The sequence below is a fragment of the Cetorhinus maximus genome, chromosome 27 (assembly GCF_964194155.1).
Source record: "Cetorhinus maximus chromosome 27, sCetMax3.hap1.1, whole genome shotgun sequence".
NCBI classification, from domain to species: domain Eukaryota; kingdom Metazoa; phylum Chordata; class Chondrichthyes; order Lamniformes; family Cetorhinidae; genus Cetorhinus; species Cetorhinus maximus.
This window is the reverse complement of record NC_135905.1, coordinates 14,185,375-14,207,849: the sequence shown is the minus strand read 5'-3', so window position 1 is coordinate 14,207,849 and position 22,475 is coordinate 14,185,375. Positions and strand designations below refer to the sequence as shown.

General features: G+C 45.5%; 1 protein-coding gene across 1 annotated transcript in view; it reads right to left on the bottom strand.

Moving 5' to 3' along the window:
- Positions 1-18,179: 18,179 nt before the first annotated feature.
- caly (calcyon neuron-specific vesicular protein) overlaps positions 18,180-22,475 on the bottom strand; it is a 31,564-nt gene continuing 27,268 nt past the window's right edge. The window contains exon 4 of the mRNA XM_078530762.1: positions 18,180-18,680. Within this exon, the coding sequence (XP_078386888.1) occupies positions 18,477-18,680 (204 nt within the window). The 3' untranslated portion in view covers positions 18,180-18,476. The remainder of the gene's footprint in view (positions 18,681-22,475) is intronic.

Genomic DNA, 22,475 nt, shown 5'->3' with positions numbered 1-22,475 from the left:
TCAGTTAAGAAGTGGATAACTAGTTAAGAAAAGATGAATGACAAAATGCCACTTGGACCACTTCACAGACCACGCACAGCACACCCTACGCAGTCTCTACCCCATGTATTTAATCGTCTGAGGGAAAGGTCTGAATAAAACATGCTCCCCATCTTCGATCGTAAGAAATCGCCGGCCCCAAAACGAAATCAAGCAAAACACCAGAATATTTCTTCACCTTTGCAATTCTCCTTTGCAGCCATAGCCTTCTGTCATCCAAGAAAAAAATCAACCACTAAAACAGCGGCGATGCCCATCTGAGAGGACAGGTGAGGCCTGTTTTAATTCACAGCCAGAAAAAAATGGCACCTCCACCCGTGCCACACTCCCCCAGCGCTGCACTGGAGTGTCAGCCTGGATTATGCGATCATGTCCCTGGAGTGGAACTGGAACTCACAGAGTCAAGAGCGCTATCCACTGAGCAGCTGCTGACATCTTAAAGCATTTTGGGGGTGATTTAAGGCACCAAACATGTTGGCATCCAGAGACTGCATGGACTCATTTGGTTACCGTGATTGACATTCCACAAAGTGGGTCACTCAGTCCATGGGAGAAGACATCCTCGCAATGCCCTTGATGTCAGCTCACTCATGTTTAAACTTGACTCTTCCATTCTCTCTGCAATGGTTGACCATGTGCACAGAAGGCCTGTCGGTATGTCAGAAAATCTCTGCTGCCCCTCAATGACTACCTTTTTCATTGATGCCCAGCTCCCCCAATCGCCAGCAGGGTACAGCATCTATATCCAGCTAAGCACCTCCAACGTAGACTCTCCACGATTGCCCCTGCCACCATTGTCTGCGTACGAGTGAGCCGTGAATCCCCAGGTGAAAATACAACTAACTCCCTAACTGTAACCACTAAAGCGTGAGTCTCTGAGCTGATGCATGGTCTGCATGGGGCCAACGCACCCGCAGAAGGCATGAGCTCGCCTGAGGAGGAAGAGTCATCATCTGGGAAGTCCATCAACCGTTGCTGCATGTGTCCCGAAACAGATGAATACTGGCAAGTTCATAATGTTGCAACATAGTATTATGAAGATGGTCATTCACTTCATGTTGAAATCAAGTTGAAATAATTGAATGTTTTATGACATGTGAGTTGTTGATATTTAATTCTGTCACCAAGTAGCTGGGCGACCCCAATTTCTGCAAATCCCAAGGTCAGAGATGCTGAAATGTCTCTGGTCTCCAGGACCTCCTCATCTACAGGTGTCAATTGGGAAACCTGTGAAGAACCACCCCTCGTGCTCTTTCTCGCTCTGTCTTCTCTTCTGCAATGAGGGAAAAACAGACCAATCTGTGACTGCACTGATTATCGGGGAGAGGCATCAGATTACGTAAGGATCATGGTGAGTGGCAGTAGTGGGTGGACAGTGGGAGTAGGATGATGTGTAGAGATGAGTGTGCCTGTAAGGTAAGTGTGTGCGCAAGGAGTGATGTGATGGAGTAAGCTTGACAAAACAGAGCAGGGGGAAGGGGATTGTTGGGTGGGGTGGGTGATGTGCACAACAGGATGTAGGTGAATGTACAACTGACCTTTCCTGACCTGGTTAGGTCATTTAAACACTTCCACCATTGAATCCAGGACACAGTTCTCCTAATGACCCCCGTGTTCACCTTCATCCACATCGTCCTTGGTGCAGCATCAGGTTTCTGCCCCCTGTTGCTAGGGAGAAATATCTCTCTCCTCCTCACTGACCCCAGCAGTCCATCATTAAATTGAGGCACAGGTGGAACTCCCAACTCCTCCAAATTCCATCTTTGGATTGACCCTTTCAATGCACCAGTCAAAATTGAGTCACACGGGTCTGCACCATACCCGCTGTGATGCATTCAACACCGAACATGAGGATAATTTTATAATTAAGTAGCTGTGTTAAAATGCCACAAACAATTCCAGGCTTAATATTGCAAAACCACCCCCATTCCAAACATGCCTCAAGGTTATCATCAGAGCCGAGGTTCATCCTTAAACATTCTACTTTAAATCTCCCCATGGCCGACTAACAAGTGATGTTCACTGTCCCTTCCTTATACAATCTCTTGTGAATTTTTAAGCACTTTATTTGTTTGGGAGTGATTGATTGGTGAGTAAGGGATGGGTGATCTCTCTGCAACTGGGTGATCAGCAGCATTCTTTGTTCCAACACTAGTTGGAGAATTAACAGCTTCCAACACCCATGAGGAGGATTTGCACGTCCTCGATTTTTCGGGGCACCTTTTCAAGCATCAGTGATTAACTTGGGCAGTCAGAACCATGCGAGGATCAGGAGGATGAGTCAGAGATATGTTGCCCTGTCAGAACAAATGTCACGACTGCAATGATGCCGCCCAGGAAAGGGTAAGCTTGATCCGTGTGCCTCCCTGTTGCCTCTTTCCTGCTGACTGCCTTTCTCACCATGGTCACTTTATTGACTAAAAGCCATGCAGCAGCCTTGGGCTCCTTCTGATTGATGGCACCAGAGCACGTTTCCCAGCAATGCAGCCGTTCAGATCAATACAGTTTGAGCAGACATGAAAGGCTACAGGTTGGGAAAGGAGCGGGCATTCTGATTAAATGTTCCTGAGCCTAGGATCCCAGGGAGTAGCATATGGAGAGAAAAGATCAGTAATAAAGTGTAATTTAATAACAGAATATAAAGTGATAGCGATGTGCACTCTGAAAGCATTTAATAGATTGGCTCACAGGATTGGAGATGAGAGGTTTGCAAATGAAAACACTTCAGCTGTTTTCCTGAGAGTCTGTAATGAGTGGTTCCCCACACAGCAGGGTACGTTTTGAAAGCAAAAATTCTTCTAAAGGGTAGACAGCGAAGGAAATGCAATCAAGCTTCAATGCTTTGTAGCCCATCCACGTAATAACCTCTGCTTACCTACTAGCTCATTGTCAATCTCACTAGCCAGTGGAAATACCACAATTCTGTGCTCTTTATGTTGGCCTGTTTCCATTATGGCAAGTATCAATTGGTTTGTTACGTTCCCCCCATTACATTTGTTTAATTTGTCCTCAAGGTGTGACAGCATTTATTGCCCTTCCCTGATTGCCCTGGATGGGTGGTGGTGGTGGGCCAGTTGTGTTCATAACCCCTGAGCCACACCATTCCCGAGGGAATTAAGAGTCACCATGTCGTGATTACACATACTGGGGAAGGATGGCAGATTACCTTCCCTGAAGGACATTAGTTTTGTTCTGAATTGGGCTTTTCAACAATCTGGCAGCTTTCATGGTTGTTTTTTTCTGACATCAATCCACAGTTAAAGGGCTGATGTGATTTATTTTCAGCCTTCACATTACCCTTGGGTGTTTCACACAAACTGCACATCTCTCAGCAGAACATTGCTGTGGCCTGTTGGATCATTTCTCTTTGTATCATTAGTAATAGAACCCATTCAGCTGCTCCCCTTTGGGCAAGCAACAATTAAACCAGCCCATCCAAACCTTGGTCAGACCAGTGCTGGCCACTGAGTCCTGCTTTGTTTGAACCAATGTGAGTTTTTAACTCTAAAATAGAGCAGGCATTCTCCCCAGCGCCCTAGTCAATAGTTAGCCCTCAACTAAAATCGCTGGATATTATCACATTGCAGCCTTTGAGACTTTGCTGTGTTAAAAATGGCTGTTGGATTTCCTGCATTGCAACTGTAACTACATCTCAAAGTTACTTATAGGCTGTAAAGTGTTTTGAGACACCCTGAACTCGTGAAAGGTTCTATATAAATACAAATTTTTACTTTAACTTACTCACCCAATTGTCTCTGCTCGATTTGATACTAGTTAATTTAGACTCAGATTACGCGTATGGTAAAAGGTGCACCATGGAAAACCAGGTCATGTAACACGTGCCACTTTACGGTATTTAGCCAGCCAGCATGTTATTGTTCATTTTGCATTTGTGACAAAAGAAACTTTAATTGTTAACAATATGCTACAGTGTCCTGGAATGTTCTTACGTAATAAATTATTCTATTACATTTGAAAAAGGATGCGTTCCCCATCTTGCCCAGGAATGTGCTTTTCCTGATAGAGTGAGATGGAAATGCATGAGAGAACCAGTGCCCTTCTCAACCACCTGCTTCTCATCGAAAAAGCCTGTTGCAATTTCAGTAAGAGTGAAAGTAGCCCACACACCTGAAACAGGCTGAAAAATAAGTAAATCCAACTAGGAGTTCAGGGGAAACACTTTTACCCAGAGTGGTTAGAATGTGGAACTCGCTAGCACATGGAGTGGTTGAGGCAGATAACATAGGTACATTGAATTGGGAGCAGTTAAGCATATGAGAGAGAAAGGAGTAGAAGGATATGATGATAGTATGAAGTAAAGCAGAATGGTAGGAGACTCATGTGGAGCACACACACCGGTATAGACCAATTGGGTCAAAGGGCCATTAATTCTGTATAAACAGATCAGCACAAAGTTGTTGAAATTGGGTCTGAGGAGATGAAGCCAGAGGAGGATGTAGACTCCCTTGTTGAAAGCAGAAGCAGGACCCATAAAAAAGGAAATATTTGAAAGGCAGAAATGTAAAATAAAAAGGGGGAAAAAGGAGGGAAAAGGATTTAAGTGGAAGCTATTTTGGAAAGTCAACAGAGGTCCAATGAGCTGAATTCCTCCTTCTACTTCTATGCTGTAAAATTTGTGTGATATAAATGTAAGTATTTAATGACTGTTTATATTTTTTAAATAAGCTAAAACCCTTGTGGCAGCCTGAGATATAAATTTTAAATTTAGCTAGTTTCATTTCTGTGACAGTTTCAAGGACAATAATTAATTTTCAAATATTTTATTAAACATTCACTTAATTAGGAGTAACAGATGTTCATGGAAAAATATTCTTGAGAATATTAAATTGCTTGGCATTAAAGATGGCAAATTAATTCCAGAAGACTAGAATATTCCTTGCAAATTAAAACTTGTCTTGTTCTGAATGCTAAACGTCCATCCAGATCTTGATCGGTTAAAATAAGTGAACCATTTTAAAGTGATGTTATGTTATCAGGCAAAAAAAAAAATCATCCTTTTCCTGGAATTAGTGTTGTAATCCATGCTTAAGTGCAGTGATTGGGTTAGGTTGGGGTTAGGTGCCCCATTATAATTAGCCTTGCTGTCCCACCCTGCACTCACAGTGGGTACAGCCACATGGACAGTCCATTGATGATGGAGCACTGGGTTTGTGGAACATGAAACTCTTCAGGGAGAATTTTCACCATGTCGGGAAGGCCGTGCGGGAGTGGGTGCTCACCGCCCGCGATCGGGTCCGCGCTGCCATTTTACGCGAAGTTCACGACTCCCGAGGATAGCGGGAGTGGGCGGGCGGCAGTGGGCATGCCCACAGACCACCGGGTCCAATGGCGACCTGTTTAAATGAAGGCCTGGCAGCCTTTGCAAGGCTGCTCACAATGGCCGGGGGAGGGGGAAGAGCACATCAGAGGGGTACTGTGCATCCCGCAAGTCCGGAGGGTAGGCCATCGGGGCAGGCCAGGCCGGAGGGTAGGGTAGTGGGGCAGTGTGCCCCTCAGTTCTCTGACGAATGCCTAGCTGCCCTCCTGGAGGGGGTGGCAGCACAGTGAGAGGTCCTTCTTCCGAGGGATGGGAGGCGGAGACCTCCCCACCTGACCAAACGTGCGTGGGAGGAGATGGCTGACAGCGTGAGCTCCCATGATGTGGTGCGGTGCACATGGGTCCAGTGCCGCAAAATATTCAAAATATCCTGCGCTCGGGGAGGGTGAGCACCATGTTGGCTGAGGTCACTTAATGCAGCCGTCACCCTTTCCCTCCAGCACCTCCCCAGCAACTCTGAGTGCAGCTACCGCATTGAATCCCTCACGGCATGTACCCCTCGCTGGGTGGGCCAGCAGATATTGCCCGTGTCCAGTTCACTCTGAGAGGGTTGAGCTAGGATGGGTTCTGCATCTGCAGCATGTGTGACACTGACACCCAGAGTATAGAATGGGGATGGAAGTCAAGTATCAGCACCCAGGCGGAGAGCTGGAACTGGGAAGCATGTCAAAGTCAGGGTGCTAACAGGCTGGGAGGGGAGCTTCCAGTTGGCGGGGCACCAATCCATCTGCTGGCCTTTGCGTTCCACGTGCTTGTGCCCCCTTGCTTAGCAAAGTAACGCCTTGTGGTGCCACATGTGATGGAGGCAGCATTTGGACAATGCTGGGGGGGTCAGCCCCGGCTTTTTTGGGTGAGTGTGCGGCAGCTGCGGGATGATGAAGAACTGGAGCCCTGTAATGTCCCACTCTGGCTGGGTTGGCAGAGATGCGATGGGAATTCAGGTACAGGCTGGACTAATCAATGCTCCTCTCTCCTTTTCAGGAGAAGACTGTGCACAATTCCGCAGAACGGATCCGGACTGGTGGAGGCCAGGCCCGGGTAACGATCCTAACGCCTTCCGAGCAGCAGGACATGGATCTGGAGAGGCTCCATGCCCCCAGGTCCACCGGTGGCGGTGAGGCTGGGGTGCCACGGGGAGGTATGTTTGGTGAGCACTCAGGTCACCATGTGTGTTCTGGCAGCCATGGCACTGCAGAATGCTCAGTGATTGAAGTTTGCAACGTGGGTTGACCATTGATTATGGAAGGATGAGCAGACAATGATTGGGGGACAGGGATGCACATTGACTTCGTCTGCACTGTAACTAATCAAATGTCCATTTTCTTCCTTTCAGCATCACCGGAGCAGGGCTGGGAGGAGGAGGCCGAGGGCCCACCTCTCACCCCTGAGGGTCCAGAGAAAATCTACTCAACAGCATCACACCACCTCTGCCAGGCAGGCACCAGAGCAGATACTAGCACCTCGGTGGGAATTAGATCTTCGGCTAGTGTCCCGGGGCACGGACGAGAGGGCACTTCACACTCACTTGAGGTGCGGGCGGGGACAGAGAGTGCCCAGGGTGCCGCCAGTCGGAGGACTGCTGGGGACCAGGCACACGCTCGGTCGGTGGCTGATGATGTGCCACTGGAGTCGTCCGTGAGGCAGCGAACGCTGGAAGTGCAGCAGGGTATGCGGGAGGATCTGGCAGAGATACATGAGGGAATGCGTGGCATGGTGCCCGTGCTGAAGGAGTCCACACGGAGCATCACTGATGCAATGAGCCTCATGCCCGAGCACCATGCTTCCTCCATGGAGAGAGTGGCGACTCTCGTGGAGAGGCTCCTCCAGGAAACCAATCAGGGCCTCCAGGGAATGCGCTCTGACCAGCAAGCCCTCACATCTGCATTGACCTCAGCTGGTCAGTGCCAGTGTGGGAGATGGTTTGGGCACCAAGTATCCCAGCTCGGTGCCCATCCATCTACGGTGAGCGGGGAGGTCCAAAGTGACCTTACGTCAGCGCAGCAGCTGCCTGTCATCTCTTTGGGCTCCTCTCAGGGCGCTCCGGTGAGGGCAGCAGCTCCTCCGCCCTTCTGCCAGTGACCGTGGCATCCGATGAGGCTGCGGTGACTGGGGAGATGCCAGCTGTGGCACTGGCCGCTCCCTCCCAGGCGGGGCCAGCCCAGGCTCCACGGGCCAGAGGACGTCCGCCAAGGTCATCGAGGCCAACAGGACAGCGGAGTCAGCAGGCTGGCTCAGATGCCAGTGCCAGCGAGGAGACAGCACCTAGACGTAGCACCCTGAAGCATAAATTTAAGGCCCATTAGACACACCACAGGTTTCTCACTGGTGCTTTTATGTTGCCCCACTATTTGTTCATTTGAGACTTGGTGTGATGTGCAACACCTTGTTTTTTTGAAGTTACATTTGTTCCCTCAATAAATGTTGACATGTTGCCATGCCTCAGGGTGATTCCTTCTGCAGGTGAACAGGAACCCATGATGTTATGAGTGAGTTGTTTGACATTGAGCTTTATTGACAAGGGCCTTAGTTAATGTTACTATCCAGGAAGATTTAGCACTCAGCTATTGAGTGTGGAACCTGCAGCCCTGGCGTGTGTTGATGGTCCATCTGTGCTGTGCTAGCTGAAGGGTCATTGGATTAAAGTCTCCTGGGTGTCCCTGCCTCCCTGCAGTATGCCCGGGTCAGCATCTAACCCCTCAGCATTTCCCTGTGTGCGCTCATCCTCGGACTCACTGCTGGACTCATCGTGTGCAGCTGCAGCCACTGTGTCGACATCTTCATCATCCACTGCATCCCCCCTTTCCAGTGCAAGATTGTGGAGAGTGCGGCCTGCAATCACTATCACCAAAACACGATCTGGGGGTACTGGAGTGCGCCCCCTGAGCGGTCCAGGCATCGGAAGCACATCTTGAGAAGACCGATGGTTCTCTCTACCACAGCCCTTATGGAGGTTCCTATTGTACCGCTGCTCAGCTTCTGTTCTTGGATGGCGGAGAGGCGTCATGAGCCACCTTCTGAGGGGATAGCCCTTGTCACCCAGCAGCCATCCATCCAGCCGGGCTGGAGCACTGAAGAGCCCCGGCACCTGGGAGTGTCTGAGGATGTAGGCATCATGGGAGCTGCCTGGGTACCTTGCACAGACTTGTAGAATCAGCATCCTGTGATCACACACTATCTGCACGTTCATGGAGTGGAAGCCCTTCCTGTTGACGAAGGCACCGGGCTCACCCGCTGGCGCCTTGATGGCCACATGTCTACAGTCTATAGCACCCTGGACACGGGGGAAGCCAGCAATGGCCGCGAAGCCTCTGGCTCACTGTCTCTGGCTTGCCTGGTCCTAAAGGTAGTGGATGAAAGTCAATGCCTGGCTGAATAGAGCGATTGAAACCTGCTTGACACAAGTGTGGACAGCTGATTGGGAGACACCTCAAAGATCACCCACCAACCCCTGGAAGAAGCCAGAGGCATAGAAGTTGAGGGCAGCTGTGACCTTCAGAGCCACTGGCATGGGGTGTCCACCCACACAGTTAGCAGAGATCTCAGGCCCAATTATCTGACAGATATAGTTGACTGTCTCCCTTGAGAGTCGGAGCCTCCTTCAGCACTGCACCTCAGGCATATTGAGGTAGCTGCTTCGCCGCCTGTAAACCCTGGCAGCAGGATAGTGGCGTCTTCTGCAGCCCCTTCCACCTTGGTTCACCTCTTGGCCCTGCGCCCCTTGTGCCTGCGCCTGTCCTCCTAAAGGTGGCTCCCCTGGAGGCTGAATGTGGATTCCTGGCCTCCGCCCCCTTCTGGCCCTCCCTTCCTCCTCAGAGGAGGTGCCTCCAGTGAAGAGTTCAACTCCCATTCCCAGGCTAAGGGAAGGCTTCCTGAAACATGCAGGCCCCAAAACTGGTTTAGACTGTAGAGTGCTGACCTGAAGGCTGTTACCCCTGTCCAAGCAGCTGATGTTTTGAAGTATTCCTGCTCACACAGGTAAGCATAAGTAACTTTCACACTTGAATAACTGAAAGATCACATTCGTGGCCCCACTCACCCCTCTTATCCCGCCCATGGATGAGGTTTATGCAAATGTCTCCTACCCACCTGCTCGTTGCCCCCGTGCGAAGTCCTGAAGATCGCACGGGCCCCAAAAAATTGCAGTCAGTTGATGCCTCAAGGGCCTGAGCTACCTGATTAATTAATGGCGGGAGCGCATCCGAGAACATCGCGCACCCGCCCACCTAAATATCGCGATGGCGCGCGGTGATGCCGGGACACTCGCCCGATGTCACCGCGTGTTATTTTACGCGTCGGTGTGCGGGGCCCGCCCACCCCCCCGCCCACGGGAAGATTCTGGCCTTAGTGAAGGCGGTGGGGTACGGTAAAGGTTGTTTTTGTCACAGTGATTATTGGAAGACGTCAGTGACGTGCATCCTGTCCAGTCTCAGGATGAAGCAAAGCTCTGACCTGCTGCAGGTTTATTGGGGCTGTTACTCAGAGCACACGATTGTGACGACAGATGCTGCAGCTCTAAGCTATAAATTCTACCGATTTTTGGATTCAACCCAACCCCCAAAACACAAGAGTAGAAACTTCATACCGAAGTGAAGCCCTGGCACAGAACCACTTTTGGAATATTAAACTCAAATATCAGTGCTCTAAACAGGTACAGACTGTTTCCCCTGGCTGGAGAGTCTAGAACTAGGTATCACAGTCTCAGTATCGGGATCAGACGTGAGGAGAAATTCCTTCACTTGGAGGGTTGTGGATGTTTAGAATTGTCTACGCCAGAGGGGTATGGATCCTCAGCCATTGGATATATTCAAGACCGAGACTGATAAATCCTTATAATCATAAAGCAAGTTTAATGTAATAAAATGCCCCAAGAAGCTTCTCAGCAGCATTACCGAATACAATTTGACACCGAGCCACACAAGGGGAGACAATCAAAAGCTTGGTCAAAGAAGTAGGTTCTAAGGAATGTCTTCAAGGAGGAAAGAGAGACAGAGAGGCAGTGAGATTTAGGGAGGGAATTCCAGAGCACAGCCGCAAATGGTGGAGTGAGTAACATCGGGATGTGAAAGAGGTCAGAGTTGTCGGAGCACAGAGCTCTCGGGCGGGCTGTAGGGCTGGAGGAGATTACCATGAAAGGGAGGAGTGAAGCTCGGGAGGATTTGGAAACAAGGATGAGGATTTTAAATTCCAGATGTTGCTGGACCGCGATCTGGTTCCTTTTAAAGGTGCCAGTTGATCCTAAATTCACTGCGTTTTCTTGGGAATCTGTTCCATGTGTTCATTATTTGGTGGGATTTTTTTTTCCCCTAATCCCTACCCTATTACTTGAGACTGTAAGTATTGAGACTGTTAGAGGACTTGTATCCCCCCATCCTATGCTCATTGCCTAAGAGAAGTAATTTTATTTACTTCCACCTCATCTGTACCCTTCATATTGTGAAAACACATATCATGTCTCCTCTCATATTTCTCCAGGGAAAATACATTTAGGCACCACAACCTTTCTTTAAAACTTAGTCATCCTGCTTACTTAACCACCTTACAGTTCAACATAGCCACAGTCAGTTTAAGCAGACAATTCCTGAAATTTTATAAGACTGAAACATGAACTGAACTTTTAAAATGTAATGGAGGGCGTGGTGGTGGGGTGATTAAATTACTGGACTGGTAATCTAGAGGCCAGCCCTAATGCTCCAGAGTCATTAATTCAAATCCCACCACAGGAGCTGGGAGATTTACTGAAATTCAATTAAATAAATAAAACCTGGAAGATGGAGCTAGTCTCACTAATGTCATAAAATCCATCTGGTTCACTAATGTCTTTCGGGGAAGGAAATTTGCCATCGTTGCGTGGTCTAGCTTATATGTGACTTCAGAACCACAGCAATGTGGTTGACTCCAATCCTGTCCCATGAAATGGTCCAGCAAGCCACTCAGTTGCATTCAAGACTCAGCACCAAGTTCTCGAGGGGAATTGGGGATGGGCAATGAATACCTGGCCTTGCCTGCAATGCCCACGTCTTGCAACTGAATTTATAAATAAAGTTACATTGTTGTAACGGTTCAACTAAAGTGAAGTCGAGGGCTCAGCTCCTTTTTGTGCCCAACAATTTTGCCAATGCCACCAGAAACAGGGTACAGAGGGAGTGGGCAGACCTGGGTCAGGTGTTTGTATTCAGCTCATTCCTTTCACTGTTTTTCTCTCAGAATGGAGAACAGAAACTCTGTCCCGCGCGCAAAAATAAGGTCCACTTTAAGGAGGGGTGAGGAACCGCTTGAAGAGGGGACTGGACAGAGGAGAACAGTGTTAGAACTCAGCCTGAGAAGTGGAAGGCAGCACAGGATGAAGGTGTTGGAGCTGGGTCCCTGTTCTCAATAACCTATTGTCTGAGCTGACTGGGATCAGCTGGGATCCCACGAGACAGCCAAACCCTGTAAGATGTGCCATTTGTTTCCTGTTAGCACTTTGCCGAGATGATAAACAGCTTGTCGGTCGATAATGATGACAGGAAGCTCCTGGCTCAAACACATGAGAAACCAGAGCTTTCAGTGCTTGAAGTTGCAAATTGTAGTTTTGAACTTTACGGTTATGTCAGTGCCATGAACCAAACCCCAACAATCGTTTCATCGCTTTTCAAAAATACTCAGATGTCAAGATAGGTTAATGAGCAACTTCTGTTTGATGTTACTGAATTCCATGCACTTCAGAAATATAGTAATGATATAAATATAAAAGCAAAAACTCAATTAAATAAATTGCATGTTTTTCCAGTGAGTCTGCACACAGGAAGTCTTTTGAAGTTAGATTTGCAGGTTTCAAAACTGGTTTTAGCTACTGATTATATACAGGAAAGAAGTTTCCTCTGTGTTTTTGGAGAGGGAGAAAAAATCATTAAGATGCAAAAAGTATCTAATTTCCAGTATAAAAAAGTGCAGCATGTGACTCCTCCATAGCATCACTGGCATCAAAAGCCCATCAATGAGTTCTCCAAAGTGATAGCACTTGCCATCAGTTATGTATGAAGATTAGTCTTTGAAATTTGAAGAGATAAACTGAATTACTGGGCTTAGTTGGTGAAAAAGACATTGGAGTGACACTGGTTTTTATCATGAGTACAAAATGGGCTCATAGTGTATCAGCAGCCATTGTGGAAAAGAAAGTAGAGTGTGGTGTAAAAGGAACTGCCAACTCACGAAGAAAGAAAGCCTTGCGTTTACATAGCATCCTTCATGACATCAGCACACCCCAAAAGGCTTTAGAACAAATTAAGTACTTTCTTGTCTCTGTTGTAATCTAGGAAACACAGCAGCCAAATTGCACATAGCAAATTCCGACAAACAGCACTCTGATATGTGGTATGAATGCATTTTGTGCCATTGACAAAGACCAATTTCTCCCCCATGATATATATTTCTTCTAGTTTGTAGAGTCTGCTGTTTTTTTTTTGGTGTACACAATCTCCTAAACTTAGCCAGTTTAACTGGCTATTTACCTCAGACTATAAAGCAATATCACTCCAGAGTTTCCAAGAAATTCAAAGTCACTCAGAAGGGTTCCCTCTTACCTAATAAATCTATAACAGTTAACTTTACCCTGTGAGGATCTGATTTACTGGAGCATTTCATGAAGTTGAATTCATCAGAGAATTTGTTGATGTAGTGTTGTGCTAACGTTGTTATGTCTGCTTTAATGCAATAGGGATTATGCTGGGAGATAGCCATAAATTGTGGTGAATGATTATCCTTCATAATTCAAAGAAGCAAATTCGGTTTTCCAATTTCGGTTGTTGTCTGCTTTATTTTAGTCAGTTTTCATGTTTTGAGTGTAGATTGCAAGAAAGAAAACTACCAAAAGAAATCCTTCCCCATCAGAAAGGAAAGGGGAATGGGGCACTGCCTTACTACCCCCTATTAGATTGTTTAAGTGCTGCAACAGGGGTGGTTGAGCTCACAAATTTCTGGTTAAGAGGCAACAGTCCTACGAACTGAGCTAATGTAACTGTTGTCCCAAAAAATAATGGCCTTGAAGTTATACCAGGGGATGTTGACATAGAAACACTTAAAGTGTTTCTCTGAGATCCCACATAATGCTCTTCCCCCATCTTGTTTCTACAGTCATCTGGAACCAACTGAAAGAATCCTAGTCTCCAAAGCCAGGTCTGCTCCTGCTAGAGCTAACAACTCTTCGGACACTCAGGGATCTCATCACACAACCTCCTGCCTCCAAATGCCCCACCCAGTAGAAAAGCCTTTTTCTCCTGCCTCCAGTCGTTTTATAAGTAATAACTGAAAATGTGCAAAGAAATTGAGCAAAACTGTATTTTTTGTTTGGTTCCTGAGATATTTCTCCCAAGTCACTTGCAGCAGTTTCCAGGGCATTAAGACACTCCATGGCATTCATGGATGGCTGGCATTAGCTCCTGCAGCTTTCATTAATGAGCCGGGCTTATTGCTCTATCACCGACAGTGCTCTGGGTTAGTGTATACCTAACTGGCATGGGTATTTAATTACTCAGTTTGTCACAGAGCACTGACTCAGTCACAATCTCCCAACAGGTTCATCACCCTGGTTCATCACCAGCTCAACCACAAAGAGACTCTTCTTAATCCCCTTTCCAAGTAGAATAGTTGTAAATGTTCCAGTGGGGATAAGCTGGCAGAGCTTTCCCCTTCTTAACAGAGAAGCAACAAGGCCAGCTGTAGCACACTCCTGACAGAGGAGTCAATGCAGAACACACAATGCATCTGGGGCCTTGTATGACATAACACAACAGGTGGCAAACTTAATCTATAAGCCATTATTCAATAACTTTGGAAGAGGTGCAGTAGTGAGAAGTGAGAAGTAGGGACAAAAATACAGAAGAGATACTTTTATTTTGTGATGACACCAATGGGGACATTTGTAATTTGGGAAACTGCCACTTTGACATGAATTTCAAAAGATCAGAAGCGTAACCCAACCACTGCCCCCACAAAGCCCCTTCCCTTCCCCATTGGAACCGGTGCCACGTTTCTTGCCAAATCTTTCTCAGATTATAATGTCTCAAACTGGAAAAGAAATCACAAATATATTCTCACCAAAGCACTTTGAAGAAATCAGAACAATGCTTCCAACATACTGTAAATGATAAAAAAGTGTCTTGCAAACATATGAGGAGCAGTATCGGAGAATTACGCTTGGTGTCATTACAGTTGAAGCTATTAAATCTACAAAGGTTGATGTTTTACAAGGACAGAAACAGGCGTTTCAGCCCAAGCTGTCTTTACCAGAGTTTATGCTCCACACGAGCCTCCTCAACCACTCTTCACCTAACCCTACTGGCATAACCCTCTATTCCTTTTTCCCTCATGTACTTGTGTAGCTTCCTTAGCAATGCAGCTATGGGTTATGGATGGAAATCTGCCATTGTCTGTCCTTGGCACTGTCGTGTTTAGGCCAATGGTTTTAGTTGGAGGATAACAAACTCTAGATGAACTATTAATGCACACTAAGAAGCTGAGAGACCCATAACGGAAGAGAAAACTGTCCATTTATTTATCAGTTTCAAAGCAAGTAATCACTACTTCCATTTTGGCACTTAAAACACCTCAAAGTGCTGGCAGCGATGTGAAAGTCACAAGATCTATAAATACATACAAAGTGTTGCTAAATTAACAGAGTGTCATACAGTGAACATTAGCCATACTAAGACGAATGCTGACAGAAGTGTCACAACAGTATTACAACATTTATTATACTTATTAGAAGCAGCGTCTCATTAGATTTTTAGACAAACAAAGGCAACCTGCAGAAACTTAATTAAAAATCTGTCAGCTCCAGTACTCCTACTCGCGATTGAATGCCATGTACATAAATGAATGGATTAGTTCCACAGCAGGATAAATTGACATTTATACCATGATGAAGCAACGGCAGTTCCTTCTGATGCAAGTTCCCTTTTGCAAGTTTATACAGCACTTAAGTGTCTGAACTGGTCAGGTGAAAATTACTCTTTAAACCTGCCTGCAAAACAACAGTGGGAAAGGTTGAAGCAGATTTTATTGAATATGCTCAGATTCGCCAAAGCACGGCCATTTTGGTGGGCCAGTGCCCAATGAGTGGACCCTCGGCCCTATCTCAGCTTCACTTCTGCCTCTTCGATTTTCTCTTGGGTCAGAAAGTCTGCTTGTTAATCCTAGAGTGCCCATGGACAGGCAGCATCTAAATTGCTGACAGGCTTGGAGTGCCTGGAATTCTCAATGCTGTGCACTCTGGCGAGATCTCGGGTTGAATTTAAAGTATCAATACTTGGAGCTGCTCCAAACGACAGAGTGACTTTCACCCAAACTTTATAAGGACCCAATTACTGGGAAATCTGAAAGCTGTAAAGAGTGGCGGGGCTGAAATGACTGCCTGCTCTAGACTTTTTCAGTCTGCTCTGAATTTTTACAGGTTTTGGCAACAGACAAAGCTGCCTCTTAATTTACTCACCATCCTTAACTCTTGGAGACCCTGTTCCTAAACCAGCTGGAGAACAGAATAATTTCCTTTATCTCGTCATTTGTTAGTTAATCTGCTCTACACGGTTGCTTCCCCAGAGAGTTCCTCCATAACTTGTACAAATTTAGTTACACTGAAAAAATGCTCTTTTACCTTTAGTCTTTATGAATCTAATACGACTGCAATTATTCATTCTCTGACCTACTGGGCTGTGTGCATTAATGTGAATTGCAGTCCACTTTCGATGCCTGTGACTCAACTTCCAGCCACTCATTTTTAAAGGAAGCATTACCTGGTGAAGCATATTGCAAATCACTTCACCAGGTCTGTAAATAGAGCAACCTTTTGTTACTACTGTCTGCCAGTATAAATATTATAGCTTGCTCTGAAAGCAAATCTTGCCCCAATGTGCATCTAACGTATAACTGAAGCACACATTTCAAAGTAGCCACTGCCACAATATTTGAGCTGTGGATTTAGACAGTCCATTTCTGCGACATAGTCTAGAAACTCCACAGTGTGGTGACAACACCTCTTTAGCTACGAGGGCCTTAGGAGAAGAATGAAGGCAGCCCCATGTAGCTTCTTTGGGGAAATGCTCTCCAAATAAGGCAGAATGAACAAGATGTGCCACCTTACAGCGAGGAGTAAATACTGATGCATCCCTCCAACTCCTGCTCACACAAAGTGGGCAAGATAATAAAAGACCAAAAGAGGCCACATACATAGGGCTGGCTACACTCTAGAACCTTCTACCCTTCGTCTTGACATGTAACGTCAGGCAACTGAAAGGGCAGCAATATTAGAAAAGAAAAATGATCTAAAAAGGTGCATCTGGACATACTGTGGAGATAATGCCAAGTCCGGTATCCAGCTGAGAACTAAGGAACATCACTTAAAGCTAATTAAAATCGGAGAAGCTAAATTGGAGAGATGGCGGAAAAGATTATTGGGAATGGTTCCAGGGTTGAGGAACGTCAGTTATGAAGATAGATTGGAGAAGTTGAGACTGTTTTCCTGGGAGAAAAGAAGGCTGAGAGGAGATTTGATGAAGGTATTCAAAATCATGAGGGGTCTGGACAGAGCAGGTGGGAGATACAATCGTGAAAGGATCAGAGAGGGCACAGATTTAAAGTAATTGGCAGAAGAAGTAAAAGCGATGTGAGGAAAACCTTTTTCATGCAGCAAGTGGTTAAGGCCTGGAATGTGTTGCCTGAGAGTGTAGTGGAGGCAGGTGCAATCAAAGCATTCAAAGGGGAATTTGACTGTTATCTATAAAGGATTACAGAGAGAGGGCAGGGGAATGGCACTAGGTGAATTGTTCATTCACAGAGCCGATGCAGACATGATGGGCTGAATGGCCTCCTTCTGCACGGTAACAGTTCTGTGATTCTGTTTGCAGATCGCATATATTCATATCAGACATTAACAAGGTGACGTTTCATTATCACTGTGCAGCTGTATAACCGTTAAAAATAAACTGTTGGGTACATGTGCTTGTCAGGCTGTTTAACATGGCGCTGCCACAATTGGTAACTCTCTGACATTTTCCCTTAGGGCCATAGCAATGTTCAAAAGAATAACATCAGTGTTACTGATGTGGTGGCATAGTCACAATCAGATAACGATTGCCAGGCATAGATTAGCCCATTCATTGGGAAAACTCAAAGAATAAAAGCCAATAGCATTGATCATTTCAGTAAAAGGGAGGAGAAAAGCATTGTTATCTTCATCTGCAATCTCGGGGTTACATCCATTTATTATCCATGCAAGTTATTTTCGCCTTCCCTTGGTTTGTCTGCGGCCCACAAGTTAAAAAGGTGCCAAATGTTGATATTATTTTCAGCTAATAAGCAGAGATGTGTGGAGAGTGAGTAGGTCTCACTAAACCTAATGCAATTAAAACCCACAAAGCTGGGCTCAAATTTGAAATCACCTACTCATCCTTCCTCAGTTATAAATCCTCAGCTCATCACCAGCGACTTTCATTTCAGGTGCTTTTCGCGCTGCTGATAACCCTTTGTTACTGAGTTTTGATGCTTAATAATGAATAATGAGGTTTAGGTGGGAAAAGACGATAATATTTGTGCATTTGGATTATGTGAAATTATATAAATAATCACAACAGAGCCTGGAAACAGTTGTGCGCATTTCAAAAAGCTGAATGGCCTTCTTCTGTGCTGTGTGAATCCATGATTGATTTCTTGAAAGCCTTGTTTCAAAACTGGTGCCTGAAGCCTAACATCTATGAAAGTGTTTTGATAGTAAAATTCCTGCTTCTGCTATTTTCCCTATTGGAGCCATGCTGGATTTTTTTTTAAGAGCTGACTCAATTAGTCTGTTTTCACCCCAACGCTGGCTCAACCAAACCAACCAAGTTTAATTATGTCAAGTGAACTGACTGTGGTTCACACACACACACACAGGCAAAGGCACGCTCACACACACACACACACACATAGACATAGACACACACACATACGCTCACTCAGATACGCACGCACACACATACACATCCCTAAGAGAAAGAATTATTCTTTGTAAAGAGAATTATGTAATGCTTGAGTACTTCAGAACTTTGATAAACAATAAGAGACAAATTTGTTTTCCTTCTTTAATCTTCTATTGATGGGACCTGGTAGGTTCATCTTTTGATTTAGCTGGTCCTTTCAAGGCAGGAAGCACCGGTAGCCATGGCGATGACAGATCAGGAATGGTTCTCTTAGCCTGGCTTAAGTGGCTAATAACCGTGTAGAGACTTCCGCGGGGACCTGCTTCCTGTTCCGAGTAATACATCTCCAGAGCTGCAGGAGTACAGTGCTTATGCTGCAGAAGAGAACAAAACAAAGCATGACAATTGCACAGCTCACCAGAGGGATCCTCACCACTCCCCCGTCCACCCCCACAACCATACTTCGATTCCGCAATGAACCTCTTCAGAGTTACATTCATATATCATGCAGGGACAGGGGGCTTCAAGAAGCTTCAGCTAGCTGAAGACGTAAAAGTGTTCCCCACTTTTCATCATCCTTCAGTAGAAGTGTTATCTAATACATCGACAAGTACATAATCAACCCAAGTGTGACTTAGGTGATAAAGCCAATGGCATAACTGTAAAAGACAGGCAATTTCGCCTATGATATCGACGCATCAAATTTTTCAGGTTCTGGTACCCGTGCACTACTCTCTATATAACGACAATGTGGGAAGCCTCACTGGGTCTAATTGGTACGTATTGGGGACAAGTTGCACCGCAGTTGTGTGAGAAATCTCAGATCTTTCACTGAGCCCAACTGCTTTTTTTATCCTTCCCTCTGTAATTTACTTTTCAATTTACATTCCAGAGGGAGCGAACTCGCACAGGAGTGGTGGAGAGCCTTGCACAGCCTGACAATACATCCTGTTGCACTGTTGTTGCTATGGTGAATCATGAATTTTCAAATAGCCTCACAACATGACATATCACACTGGTGATATCACTGCAGTCAGGATCTCTCACATTGTATAATAACACTTTAAGTGTGACTCTTTTTTCTAGACACAGGAATACAATGATAATTTTGCTCTTTTATAAGCTGCCCTCCCAGTTGTGGCTGCTTGTGCAATCAAATTGTGCATTTTATACAAAGCAGAACTTTTATTAGAGGTTTTATTGTGACTCCAAATGCATCTTTTGAAACGACATTCATGTTACTGCTGATGCTGGGGAAGTAACTGAACACAATTTAGATTTGATGTACGCTTCTGAGAAGTCGTTTGCAGTGTTTAACAACACACAATCCCTCAATAGAAAGGAAGAATTGACAACTTCCATTTTGACTGAGGGCAAACCTGAGCCAATTTTTAAAAAATGTTCCAATTGGAAAAAAGAAAATAGGATTTGATTGGAGCCTAAAGTGAAGAAAAGTTCAATTTTGGCTCATTTCTGTTCAGTCCTATGGAATGAATTTCGACCCAGGTGGACCTGAAGCTTAAAAGGCACAACACCTGGGTCTCACTCCGCTTATATCAATACTGTTTAAAAATCTCAGAGTGAACAAGGAAAAAATGTTCATGGTGTGTGTTCATGATAGGAATGGTCTTCATCAGGAATAGCCAAATGAAACCAATCTCCTCTCCTCTTTAGATGAAAACCTGTATCTGAATTGCTTGGATTGCAACTGGATTTCGGTTGTGATTCTCAAAAGCCTGTTCGTCTGGAACAGCCCATTAGATTGCGGGCTGTAATACGCCACATAGACCCAGAGTTTCCTCTGAATCGTCAGCGCTTGTGCCACTATTACACAGATATTGCATTAGAAAGGATAAAGGAAGCTGACACATCATGTCACTTGTGTGCCAATAAAATATTGGGTGCAAGTTTCCTCAATCTTTTTGGAAGATTTGACAACCTGTCTGGCCAAAACCCTCAGGATTCACTTGAATAAGAGGGACTCTCATCCCTCTGCAGAAAAGCTGCCCTTTGGGATGTTAGAGCCACATAGAACAGATGCTGCAGGTCTCCTGGTGACATTATGCAGGCAGAAGTGAAGAATTTGAGAGCTTTGATGGGTCCCCAAACTTTCTTTGCCAATTTCTGGCTTCACGGATAATTCCACAATTGTTTGCTTACTAAGACCTTTACTTGACTACCACACTGCAACCACCATTAGACCCCCATCTCCAAGACACCTCCCTCAACTCTCCCCCCTCCAACCACACTCCATATTCTCAGAATAAACCCTGGAAAAAGTATTACATTCCCCAAGGGCACATCGCTCTTATAGAAGAGGAGGAGGAGTAGGAGACACAGCAATACACGAAGGAGAGGTGACTAAGGCAGCATGGAAGGAGACAATGGCAGTGAGTAACAGGGCCACCTCCCTCCAGAGGGCAAGGCTGATGTTCCTGGATGACTAGTTGTTTGGCACGCCCAACCATCTGCCCCTCCTGTTGTCCATCTTCTCCATGGGTGCTTACCAGCCCTTTGGTGAGAAGTTGACCTGTCAAAGTGACCCATGGACAAGAGCTGACCCATAACCCGAGGGCAAGAATAGGACAGATGGAATATAATGTGGAAAAACGTGAAGTTATCCACCTTGGCAGGAAAAGCAGAAATGTAGAGTATTTTTTAAATGGTGAGAGATTGGGAAGTGTTGATGTCCAAAAGGACCTAGGTTCATGAGTCACTGAAAGCTAGCACACAGATGCAGCAAGCAATTAGGAAGGCAAATGGTTTGTTGGCCTTTAATGCAAGAGGATTTGAGTACAGGAGTAAAGATGTTTTGCTGTAATTGCTTGGTGAGACCGCACCTAGAGCATTGTGTACAGTTTGGTCTCCTTACCTAAGGAATGATATACTTGCCATTGGGAGTATAATGAAGGGTCACCAGACTGATTCCTGGGATGGCGAGATTGTCCTTTGAGGAGTGATTGAGGAGATTGGGCCTGTATTCTCTAGAATTCAGAAGAATGAGAGGTGATCTTATTGAAACATACCAAATTCTTACAAGGCTCGACAGGGTAGATGCAGGAAGGATGTTTCCCCTGGTTGGGGGAATCTAGAACCAGGGGACACAGTCTCAGAATAAGTGGCAGGCCATTTAGGATTGAGATGCGGAGGAATTTCTTCACTCAGAGGGTGGTGAATCTTTGGGATTCTCCACCTCAGAGGGCTCTGGAGGCTCAATCATTGAGCATGTTCAAGACGGAGATCAATGGATTTCTACACATTAAAAAGACATCAAGGGATATGGGGATAGTGTGGGGAAATGGCATTGAGGTAGAAGATCAGCCAAGATCTAATTGAATGGCAGAACAGGCTCGAGCGGCTGAGTGGCCTACTCCTGCTCCCATTTCCTATGTTCCTAACTGCTTATGCTTCTGGCAAGAGGCACATCAGGTGGGAGATGCTGTGAGGGGATAAAATGCAGAGGGAACAAGTAAAGAAACTCCGCAGCTTCCTCTTGCTGCTCTCCAAATGCTCCCATTTTCCTCTGAGGCTGTGTTGCTTCTACAATGAGGTTTCCTGAGGTATGTTACCTTATTGAAACATACCAAATTCTTACAGGGCTCAACAGGGTAGATGCAGGAAGGGTGTTTCCTCTGGTTGAGGCCTATGTTGTTCCCTTCATTTTTAGAATGGAATTATAACAGAACACATGTTACTTGCATACTGGTGAATGGGGTAACTTTCCAGCATAACTACTGTGCAATGGACATTGAGGAAATTTGTAATGAATTACTACATAAAACTAACAATATTAGATAGAGCTCAGTCTTCGATGAATAGTTGGATCATGATATGTCTGTCACTTTATTATAAAGGGCCATTGCATCACTTCTGTCTGATAACAGGAATATGATATAGCTCTGTTCTCTGTCCCCAGGCATAAAGTAAGCAAATGATGAAATCACAAATTGATTTCAGGAAAATATGCAAATGAATTTAATGACATGCTGGTACAAGACGTGCACACTGAAATCTAGGGCACATTTACACTGCAAGGTTAGCATCAGTACAAACTGATTTCAGCACTGCATTGAGGCCAATTTGGCAGCTTAATTTGGAATTAATTAATGGAATTAATGACCTAATTCTGGAGTAAAGTGCGATGAGACTCTCTTGGGTGGACTGCCTTG